This window comes from Scyliorhinus canicula, chromosome 20 (genome assembly GCF_902713615.1).
Source record: "Scyliorhinus canicula chromosome 20, sScyCan1.1, whole genome shotgun sequence".
NCBI classification, from domain to species: Eukaryota; Metazoa; Chordata; class Chondrichthyes; order Carcharhiniformes; family Scyliorhinidae; genus Scyliorhinus; species Scyliorhinus canicula.
This window is the reverse complement of record NC_052165.1, coordinates 91509649-91521978: the sequence shown is the minus strand read 5'-3', so window position 1 is coordinate 91521978 and position 12330 is coordinate 91509649. Positions and strand designations below refer to the sequence as shown.

Here is a 12330-nt window from a genome sequence, read left to right as displayed (position 1 = left end):
ACAGCACGGGGTTAGATACAGAGTAAAGCTCCCTCTACACTGTCCCCATCAAACACTCCCAGGACAGGTACAGCACGGGGTTAGATACAGAGTAAAGCTCCCTCTACACTGTCCCCATCAAACACTCCCAGGACAGGTACAGCACGGGGTTAGATACAGAGTAAAGCTCCCTCTACACTGTCCCCATCAAACACTCCCAGGACAGGTACAGCACGGGGTTAGATACAGAGTAAAGCTCCCTCTACACTGTCCCCATCAAACACTCCCAGGACAGGTACAGCACGGGGTTAGATACAGAGTAAAGCTCCCTCTACACTGTCCCCATCAAACACTCCCAGGACAGGTACAGCACGGGGTTAGATACAGAGTAAAGCTCCCTCTACACTGTCCCCATCAAACACTCCCAGGACAGGTACAGCACGGGGTTAGATACAGAGTAAAGCTCCCTCTACACTGTCCCCATCAAACACTCCCAGGACAGGTACAGCACGGGGTTAGATACAGAGTAAAGCTCCCTCTACACTGTCCCCATCAAACACTCCCAGGACAGGTACAGCACGGGGTTAGATACAGAGTAAAGCTCCCTCTACACTGTCCCCATCAAACACTCCCAGGACAGGTACAGCACGGGGTTAGATACAGAGTAAAGCTCCCTCTACACTGTCCCCATCAAACACTCCCAGGACAGGTACAGCACGGGGTTAGATACAGAGTAAAGCTCCCTCTACACTGTCCCCATCAAACACTCCCAGGACAGGTACAGCACGGGGTTAGATACAGAGTAAAGCTCCCTCTACACTGTCCCCATCAAACACTCCCAGGACAGGTACAGCACGGGGTTAGATACAGAGTAAAGCTCCCTCTACACTGTCCCCATCAAACACTCCCAGGACAGGTACAGCACGGGGTTAGATACAGAGTAAAGCTCCCTCTACACTGTCCCCATCAAACACTCCCAGGACAGGTACAGCACGGGGTTAGATACAGAGTAAAGCTCCCTCTACACTGTCCCCATCAAACACTCCCAGGACAGGTACAGCACGGGGTTAGATACAGAGTAAAGCTCCCTCTACACTGTCCCCATCAAACACTCCCAGGACAGGTACAGCACGGGGTTAGATACAGAGTAAAGCTCCCTCTACACTGTCCCCATCAAACACTCCCAGGACAGGTACAGCACGGGGTTAGATACAGAGTAAAGCTCCCTCTACACTGTCCCCATCAAACACTCCCAGGACAGGTACAGCACGGGGTTAGATACAGAGTAAAGCTCCCTCTACACTGTCCCCATCAAACACTCCCAGGACAGGTACAGCACGGGGTTAGATACAGAGTAAAGCTCCCTCTACACTGTCCCCATCAAACACTCCCAGGACAGGTACAGCACGGGGTTAGATACAGAGTAAAGCTCCCTCTGCACTGTCCCCTATCAAACACACCCAGGACAGGTACAGCACGGGGTTAGATATAGAGTAAAGCTCCCTCTACACTGTCCCCATCAAACACTCCCAGGACAGTTACAGCACGGGGTGAGATACAGACTAAAGCTCCCTCTACACGGTCCCCATCAAACACTCCCAGGACGGGTACAGCACGGGGTTAGATACAGAGTAAAGCTCCCTCTACACTGTCCCCATCAAACACTCCCAGGACGGGTACAGCACGGGGTTAGATACAGAGTAAAGCTCCCTCTACACTATCCCAATGAAACACCCCGAGGACAGGTACAGCACGGGTAGGTACAGAGTAAAGCTCCCTCTACACTATCCCATCAAACACTCCTAGGGCAGGTACAGCACTGGGGATAGATACAGAGTAAAGCTCACTCTACACTGTCCCCGATCAAACACTCCCAGGACAGTACAGCACTGGGTTTAGATACAGAGTAAAGCTCCCTCTACACTGTCTCCATCAAACACTCCCAGGACAGGTACAGCACGGGGTTAGATACAGAGTAAAGCTCCCTCTACACTGTCCCCATCAAACACTCCCAGGACAGGTACAGCACGGGGTTAGATACAGAGTAAAGCTCCCTCTACACTGTCCCCATCAAACACTCCCAGGACAGGTACAGCACGGGGTTAGATACAGAGTAAAGCTCCCTCTACACTGTCCCATCAAACACTCCCAGGACAGGTACAGCACGGGGTTAGATACAGAGTAAAGCTCCCTCTACACTGTCCCCATCAAACACTCCCAGGACAGGTACAGCACGGGGTTAGATACAGAGTAAAGCTCCCTCTACACTGTCCCCATCAAACACTCCCAGGACAGGTACAGCACGGGGTTAGATACAGAGTAAAGCTCCCTCTACACTGTCCCCATCAAACACTCCCAGGACAGGTACAGCACGGGGTTAGATACAGAGTAAAGCTCCCTCTACACTGTCCCCATCAAACACTCCCAGGACAGGTACAGCACGGGGTTAGATACAGAGTAAAGCTCCCTCTACACTGTCCCCATCAAACACTCCCAGGACAGGTACAGCACGGGGTTAGATACAGAGTAAAGCTCCCTCTACACTGTCCCCATCAAACACTCCCAGGACAGGTACAGCACGGGGTTAGATACAGAGTAAAGCTCCCTCTACACTGTCCCCATCAAACACTCCCAGGACAGGTACAGCACGGGGTTAGATACAGAGTAAAGCTCCCTCTACACTGTCCCCATCAAACACTCCCAGGACAGGTACAGCACGGGGTTAGATACAGAGTAAAGCTCCCTCTACACTGTCCCCATCAAACACTCCCAGGACAGGTACAGCACGGGGTTAGATACAGAGTAAAGCTCCCTCTACACTGTCCCCATCAAACACTCCCAGGACAGGTACAGCACGGGGTTAGATACAGAGTAAAGCTCCCTCTACACTGTCCCCATCAAACACTCCCAGGACAGGTACAGCACGGGGTTAGATACAGAGTAAAGCTCCCTCTACACTGTCCCCATCAAACACTCCCAGGACAGGTACAGCACGGGGTTAGATACAGAGTAAAGCTCCCTCTACACTGTCCCCATCAAACACTCCCAGGACAGGTACAGCACGGGGTTAGATACAGAGTAAAGCTCCCTCTACACTGTCCCCATCAAACACTCCCAGGACAGGTACAGCACGGGTTAGATACAGAGTAAAGCTCCCTCTACACTGTCCCCATCAAACACTCCCAGGACAGGTACAGCACGGGGTTAGATACAGAGTAAAGCTCCCTCTACACTGTCCCCATCAAACACTCCCAGGACAGGTACAGCACAGGGGTTAGATACAGAGTAAAGCTCCCTCTACACTGTCCCCATCAAACACTCCCAGGACAGGTACAGCACGGGGTTAGATACAGAGTAAAGCTCCCTCTACACTGTCCCCATCAAACACTCCCAGGACAGGTACAGCACGGGGTTAGATACAGAGTAAAGCTCCCTCTACACTGTCCCCATCAAACACTCCCAGGACAGGTACAGCACGGGGTTAGATACAGAGTAAAGCTCCCTCTACACTGTCCCCATCAAACACTCCCAGGACAGGTACAGCACGGGGTTAGATACAGAGTAAAGCTCCCTCTACACTGTCCCCATCAAACACTCCCAGGACAGGTACAGCACGGGGTTAGATACAGAGTAAAGCTCCCTCTACACTGTCCCCATCAAACACTCCCAGGACAGGTACAGCACGGGGTTAGATACAGAGTAAAGCTCCCTCTACACTGTCCCCATCAAACACTCCCAGGACAGGTACAGCACGGGGTTAGATACAGAGTAAAGCTCCCTCTACACTGTCCCCATCAAACACTCCCAGGACAGGTACAGCACGGGGTTAGATACAGAGTAAAGCTCCCTCTACACTGTCCCCATCAAACACTCCCAGGACAGGTACAGCACGGGGTTAGATACAGAGTAAAGCTCCCTCTACACTGTCCCCATCAAACACTCCCAGGACAGGTACAGCACGGGTTAGATACAGAGTAAAGCTCCCTCTACACTGTCCCCATCAAACACTCCCAGGACAGGTACAGCACGGGGTTAGATACAGAGTAAAGCTCCCTCTACACTATCCCCATCAAACACTCCCAGGACAGGTACAGCACGGAGGTAGATACAGAGTAAAGCTCCCTCTACACTGTCCCCATCAAACACTCCCAGGACAGGTACAGCACGGGGTTAGATAAGAGTAAAGCTCCCTCTACACTGTCCCCTATCAAACACTCCCAGGACAGGTACAGCACGGGGTTAGATACAGAGTAAATCTCCCTCTACACTGTCCCCATCAAACACTCCCAGGACAGGTACAGCACGGGGTTAGATACAGAGTAAAGCTCCCTCTACACTGTCCCCATCAAACACTCCCAGGACAGGTACAGCACGGGGTTAGATACAGAGTAAGCTCCCTCTACACTGTCCCCATCAAACACTCCCAGGACAGGTACAGCACGGGGTTAGATACAGAGTAAAGCTCCCTCTACACTGTCCCCATCAAACACTCCCAGGACAGGTACAGCACGGGGTTAGATACAGAGTAAAGCTCCCTCTACACTGTCCCCATCAAACACTCCCAGGACAGGTACAGCACGGGGTTAGATACAGAGTAAAGCTCCCTCTACACTGTCCCCATCAAACACTCCCAGGACAGGTACAGCACGGGGTTAGATACAGAGTAAAGCTCCCTCTACACTGTCCCCATCAAACACTCCCAGGACAGGTACAGCACGGGGTTAGATACAGAGTAAAGCTCCCTCTACACTGTCCCCATCAAACACTCCCAGGACAGGTACAGCACGGGGTTAGATACAGAGTAAAGCTCCCTCTACACTGTCCCCATCAAACACTCCCAGGACAGGTACAGCACGGGGTTAGATACAGAGTAAAGCTCCCTCTACACTGTCCCCATCAAACACTCCCAGGACAGGTACAGCACGGGGTTAGCTACAGAGTAAAGCTCCCTCTACACTGTCCCCGTCAAACGCTCCCAGGACAGGTACAGCACAGGGTCAGAAAAAGTGTAAAGCTCTCACTGCACTGTCCTGATCAAACACTCCCAGGACAGTTACAGCACAGGGTTAGATACAGAGTAAAGCTCCCTCTACACGGTCCCCATCAAACACTCCCAGGAAAGATACAGCACGGGGTGAGATACAGAGTAAAGCTCCCTCTACACTATCCCCATCAAACACTCCCAGGACAGTTACAGCACGGGGTGAGATACAGGCAAAAGCTCCCTCTACACTGTCTCCATCAAACACTCCCAGGACGCGTACAGCACGGGGTTAGATACAGAGTAAAGCTCCCTCTACACTCTTCCCATCAAACACTCCCAGGAGAGGTACAGCACAGGGTTAGATACAGAGAAAAGCTCCCTTCACACTGTCCCAATCAAATGCTCCCAGAACGGGTACAGCACGGGGTCTGATACAGAGTAAAACTCCCTCAACACTATCCCAATCAAGCACTCCCAGGACAGGTACAGCACGGAGGTATATACAGAGTAAAGCTCCCTCTACACTGTCCCGATCAAACTCTCCCAGGACAAGTACAGCACGGGGTTAGATAGAGAGGAAAGCTCCCTCTACACTGTCTCCTTCAAACACTCCCAGGACAGGTACAGCACGGGGTTAGATATAGAGTAAATCTCCCTCTACACTGTCCCCATCAAACACTCCCAGGACAATACAGCACGGGGTTAGCTACAGAGTAAAACTTCTTCTACACTGTCCCTGTCAAACGCTCCCAGGACAGGTACAGCACAGGGTAAGATGAAGGGTTAAGCTCCCACTGCACTGTCCTGATCAAACACTCCCAGGACAGGTACAGCACAGTGTTAGATACAGAGTAAACCTCCCTCTACACTCTCCCATCAAACACTCCCAGGAGAGGTACAGCACAGGGGTTAGATACAGAGTAAAGCTCCCTCTACACTGTCCCCATCAAACACTCCCAGGACGGGTACAGCACGGGGTCTGATACAGAGTAAAGCTCCCTCTACACTATCCCCATCAAACACTCCCAGGACAGGTACAGCACGGGGTTAGATACAGAGTAAAGCTCCCTCTACACTGTCCCCATCAACACTCCCAGGACAGGTACAGCACGGGGTTAGATACAGAGTAAAGCTCCCTCTACACTGTCCCCATCAAACACTCCCAGGACAGGTACAGCACGGGGTTAGATACAGAGTAAAGCTCCCTCTACACTGTCCCCATCAAACACTCCCAGGTTAGATACAGAGTAATGCTCCCTCTACACTGTCCCCATCAACACTCCCAGGACAGGTACAGCACGGGGTTAGATACAGAGTAAGCTCCCTCTACACTGTCCCCATCAAACACTCCCAGGACAGGTACAGCACGGGGTTAGATACAGAGTAAAGCTCCCTCTACACTGTCCCCATCAAACACTCCCATGACAGGTACAGCACAGGGTTAGATACAGATTAAAGCTCCCTCTACACTATCCCCATGAAACACTCCCAGGACAGGTACAGCACGGGGTTAGATACAGATTAAAGCTCCCTCGACTCTGTCCCCATCAAACACTCCCAGGACAGGTACAGCACAGGGTTAGATAGAGAGTAAAGCTCCCACTACACTGTCCCCATCAAATGCAACAAGGACAGGTATAGCACGGGGTCTGATCCAGAGTAAAACTCCCTCTACACTGTCCTAATCAATCACTCGCAGGACAGGTACAGCATGGGGTTAGATATAGAGGAAAGCTCCCTCTACACTCTCCCCATCAAACACTCCCAGGACAGGTACAGCAAGGGGTGAGATACAGAGTAAAGCTCCCTCTACACTGTCTCCATCAAACGCTCCTAGGACTGGTACAGCATGGGTTTAGAATCAGAGTAAAGCTTCCTTCACACTGTTCCCATCAAACACTCCCAGGACAGGTACAGCACAGGGTAAGATACAGAGTAAAGCTCCCTCGACACTGTTCTGATCAAACACTCCCAGGACAGGTACAGCACGGGGTTAGATACAGAGTAAAGCTCCTTCTACACTGTCCCCATCAAACACTCCCAGGACAGGTACAGCACGGGGTTAGATACAGAGTAAAGCTCCCTCTACACTGTCCCCATCAAATGCAACCAGGACAGGTACAGCACGGGGTTAGATACAGAGTAAAGCTCCCTCTACACTCTCCCGGTCAAACTCTCCTAGGGCAGGTACAGCATGGGTTTAGAAACAGAGTAAAGCTCCCTTCACATGGTCCCCATCAAACATTCCCAGGACAGGTACAGCACAGTGTTAGATACAGAGTAAAGCTCCCTCTGCACTGTCCCCATCAAACACTCCCAGGACCGGTACAGCACAGGGTTAGATACAGAGTAAAGCTCCCACTACACGGTCCCCATCAAACACTCCCAGGATTGATACAGCACGGGGTGAGGTACAGAGTAAAGCTCCCTCTACACTAGTCCCCATCAAACCCTCCCAGGACAGGTACAGCACGGGGTTAGATACAGAGTAAAGCTCCCAATACACTGTCCCCATCAAGTGCACTCCAGGACAGGTACAGCACGGGGTCTAGATACAGAGTAAAGCTCCCTCTACACTGTCCCAATCAAACACTCGCAGGACAGGTACAGCACGGGGTTAGATACAGAGTAAAGCTCCCCTACACTGTCCCTATCAAACACTCCCAGGACAGGTACAGCACGGGGTTAGATATAGAGTAAATCTCCCTTCACACTGTCCCTATCAAACACTCCCAGGACAGGTACAGCACGCGGTTAGATATAGAGTAAAGCTCCCTCTACACTGTCCCCATCAAACACTCCCAGGACAGGTACAGCACGGGGTGAGATACAGAGTAAAGCTCCCACTACACTGTCCCCATCAAACACTCCCAGGACAGGTACAGCACGGGGTTAGCTACAGAGTAAAGCTCCCTCTACACTGTCCCCGTCAAACGCTCCCAGGACAGGTACAGCACAGGGTCAGAAAAAGTGTAAAGCTCCCACTGCACTGTCCTGATCAAACACTCCCAGGACAGTTACAGCACAGGGTTAGATATAGAGTAAAGCTCCCTCTACACGGTCCCCATCAAACACTCCCAGGAAAGATACAGCACGGGGTGAGATACAGAGTAAAGCTCCCTCTACACTATCCCCATCAAACATTCCCAGGACAGTTACAGCACGGGGTGAGATACAGGCTAAAGCTCCCTCTACACTGTCTCCATCAAACACTCCCAGGACGCGTACAGCACGGGGTTAGACACAGAGTAAAGCTCCCTCTACACTCTTCCCATCAAATACTCCCAGGACAGGTACAATATGGGGTTAGATACAGAGTATAGCTCCCTCTACACTGTCGCCATCAACCACCCCCAGGAATGTGAGAGTGCATGTTTGAGAGTGTATGTGAATGTACCTTTGATTGTGCATATATGTGTATGAGTGTGAATGTACATGTCTGTGGGTTTGTGAGGATTTGTGAGTATGTGTGTAATTCTGACTGTGACTATTTGTGAGTGAGTGTGTGCGCGCATGTGTGTGTGAGTTTGTACGAGCATGTCTGAGTGTGTGCCTTGGTGTGAGTGCGGGTGTGAATATGTGCAAGTCTGTGTCTGTGCGTCTAAATGTGTGTTAGTATGTTCCAGTGTGTGTGAGTATGTTTTAGTGCGTGAATGTTTGTGTGTGTGTGTATCCGTGTGAGCTTGTGTATGAGTGCAAGTGCATGTGCACGATTGTGTGGGTGAGCGAGTGTGTGTGCAAATATGTGTGAGACAGTGTGTGTATTTGTGAGTGGATGTTTGCGTGTGTGTTTGTGAGTGAGTGTGTGTGTGCTGTGTGCCCCTATGTGTGTGTGTGTGTGTGTATTTGTGAGCGTTTCTGTGGTCTGCCTACCTCCCAGGAGCGCAATATCGATCCCGTGAACACCAGTCGCTTCCACTGTTGCCAAAAGGTCGTTGGTACAATCGTCACAGCCAGCTTTCCTGCCCAGGACCACACGGGGATGAAGAAGGTGTCATCTTCAGTGACGTTCCTAATCTCGCTCTCCAGGAACAGGAGGAAGAGTCTGTGCCAGACGGGGAAGGCGGTGGAACGATGGGCAAAGTGGAGTTGGTTGGCCTGGTTCAGGGTCTTGGAGGTGAGGTAGTGAACCCAGTTGGCCACGTTGAAGGCGGTGGCGCGTTGGAAGCTCCTCCTGGAGTTTGGGACGGAGCTCTCGCTCACATAGATTGAGTAGCGTTTGCTGAGCCTGACCTTGGACTGGTGGAGGGCGTTGACGAAATGCTGCCGCTCGGCTGCGTTCATGTCCGCCAGGTCGCGACGGACAACCACGCGGCTCTTCTGGCAGCCCTTGCCTTGCCAGCCGTACTGGCACTCGCCGCAGTCCGGGCCCCCGTAGTTGCCCTTGCAGACGCACAGGCGATGGAAGAAATAGCTCGGCCAGCGGACGCGGAAGTCTACTGTCCCCGCCTCCGCACGCTCGTCTACCACCTGCTGGCACGTCCCGCGCCCCGAGTCTTTGCCGCACGACGAGCCGTCACCCCAGAAGACGGGGCAGCACTCGCCGGAATCCTGATTCACGTCATTGGCGCACTGGATGGGGACCTGTGCTTGGGCAGACCCCAGGAGCAGCAGCACACACACCAGCTCCAACGCCTGGGCCATTGAGTTAGAGAGCCTGGAATCGCTGTGTCCAGTGGGCACTTTGAGCTGCTGCTGCCCATCTCACTGGCTTTATATTAGAGCAATTCCTCGCCCCCACCCAATGTTCCCACTTATTACCTCGCCACTGTCAGAGATTAGCATCAAAGATCTATTGGCTCATGTAAACAAAATCCTGTTTGGCTCCGGGCAGAATATATTAACGTTCTCTCTGTGTATGTCTCTCTCTCTCTCTCTCGCTGCTCGCCTTGTCTCTCCCTTTCTGTGAGACAGGGTATTGCAGAGGATGGGGTGCACTGTCGAAGACCAGCTCCCACAAACGTTCATCACCACAATGGCACCTAGTTCACTTTGGTCAAGATGGCCACATCGATTCGAACATTCACGTCCCGTCCTTTCACGAGTAAAATGAGTGGGAAACGGTGAGGCACTTCCTCAGTACTGACCCTCTGACAGTGCGGCACTCCCTCAATACTGACCCTCTGACAGTGCGGCACTCCCTCAGTACTGACCCTCTGACAGTGCGGCACTCCCTCAGCACTGACCCTCTGACAGTGCAGCACTCCCTCAGTACTGACCCTCTGACAGAGCGGCACTCCCTCAGTACTGACCCTCTGACAGTGCGGCACTCCCTCAGTACTGACCCTCTGACAGTGTGGCGCTCCCTCAGTACTGATCCTCTGACAGTGCAGCGCTCCCTCAATACTGACCCTCTGACAGTGCGGCACTCCCTCAGTACTGACCCTCTGACAGTGCGGCACTCCCTCAGTACTGACCCTCTGACAGTGTGGCGCTCCCTCAGTACTGATCCTCTGACAGTGCAGCGCTCCCTCAGTACTGACCCTCTGACAGTGCGGCACTCCCTCAGTACTGACCCTCTGACAGTGCAGCACTCCCTCAGTACTGACTCTCTGACAGTGCGGCACTCCCTCAGTACTGACCCACTGACAGTGCGGCACTCCCTCAGTACTGACCCACTGACAGTGCGGCACTCCCTCAGTACTGACCCTCTGACAGTGCGGCGCTCCCTCAGTACTGATCCTCTGACAGTGCAGCACTCCCTCAGTACTGACCCTCTGACAGTGCGGCACTCCCTCAGTACTGACCCTCTGACAGTGCGGCACTCCCTCAGTAATGACCCTCTGACAGTGCGGCACTACCTCAGTACTGACCCTCTGACAGTGTGGCACTCCCTCAGTACTGACCCTCGGACAGTGCAGCACTCCCTCAGTACTGACCCTCTGACAGTGCAGCACTCCCTCAGTACTGACCCTCTGTCAGTGCGGCACTCACTCAGTACTGACCCTCTGACCGTGCAGCACGCCCTCAGTACAGCCCTCTGACAGTGTGGCATTCCCTCAGTACTGACCCTTTGATAGTGCGGCACTCCGTCAGTACTGACCCTCTGACAGTGCGGCACTCCGTCAGTACTGACCCTCCGACAGTGCGGCATTCCATCAGTACTGACCCTCCGACAGTGCGGCATTCCCTCAGTACTGACCCTCTGACAGTGCGGCGCTCGCTCCGTACTGACCTCTGACAGTGCGGCACTCCCTCAGTACTGACCCTCTCACAGTGCGGCGCTCCCTCAGTACTGACCCTCTGACAGTGCGGCACTCCCTCAGTACTGACCCTCTGACAGTGCGGCCCTCCCTCAGTACTGACCCTCTGACAGTGCGGCACTCCCTCAGTACTGACACACTGACAGTGCGGCACTCCGTCAGTACTGACCAACTGACAGTGCAGCACTCCCTCAGTACTGACCCTCTGACAGTGCGGCACTCCCTCAGTACTGACCCTCTGACAGTGCGGCACTCCCTCAGTACTGACCCTCTGACAGTGCAGCACTCCCTCAGTACTGACCCTCTGACAGTGCGGCTCCCTCAGTACTGACCCTCTGACAGTGTGGCACTCTCTCAGTACTGACCCTCTCACAGTGCGGCACTCCCTCAGTACTGACCCTCTGACAGTGCGGCACTCACCTCAGTACTGACCCTCTGACAGTGTGGCACTCCCTCAGTACTGACCCTCTGACAGTGCGGCACTCCCTCAGTACTGAGCCTCTGACAGTGCTGCACTCCCTCAGTACTGACCCTCTGACAGTGCGGCACTCCCTCAGTACTGACCCTCTGACAGTGCGGCACTCCCTCAGTACTGACCCTCTGACAGTGCAGCACTCCCTCGGTACTGACCCTCTGACAGTGTGGCACTCCCTCAGTACTGACGCTCTGACAGTGCGGCACTCCCTCAGTACTGACCCTCTGATAGTGCAGCACTCCCTCAGTACTGACCCTCTGACAGTGCGGCACTCCCTCAGTACTGACCCTCTGACAGTGCGTCTCCCTCAGTACTGACCCTCCGACAGTGCGGCTCTCCCTCAGTACTGACCCTCTGACAGTGCGGCACTCCCTCAGTACTGACCCTCTGACAGTGCGGCACTCCCTCAGTACTGACCCTCTGACAGTGCGGCACTCCCTCAGTACTGACCCTCTGACGGTGCAGCACTCCCTCAGTACTGACCCTCTGACAGTGCGGCACTCCCTCAGTATTGACCCTCTGACAGTGCAGCACAACCTCAGTACTGACCCTCTGACAGTGCGGTACTCCCTCAGTACTGACTCTCTGACAGTGCAGCACTCCCTCAGTACTGACCCTCTGACAGTGCGTCACTCCCTCAGTACTGACCCTCTGACAGTGCAGCATTCCCTCAGTACTGACCCTCTGAC

At 53.3% G+C, this 12330-nt stretch overlaps 1 protein-coding gene across 1 annotated transcript in view; it reads right to left on the bottom strand.

Moving 5' to 3' along the window:
- Positions 1 to 9607, bottom strand: part of LOC119954799 (tyrosinase-like) — a 38887-nt gene extending 29280 nt beyond the window's left edge. The window contains exon 1 of the mRNA XM_038780341.1: positions 8837 to 9607. Coding sequence (XP_038636269.1) covers positions 8837 to 9607 — 771 coding nt within the window. The remainder of the gene's footprint in view (positions 1 to 8836) is intronic.
- Between the last annotated feature and the right edge of the window lie 2723 nt (positions 9608 to 12330).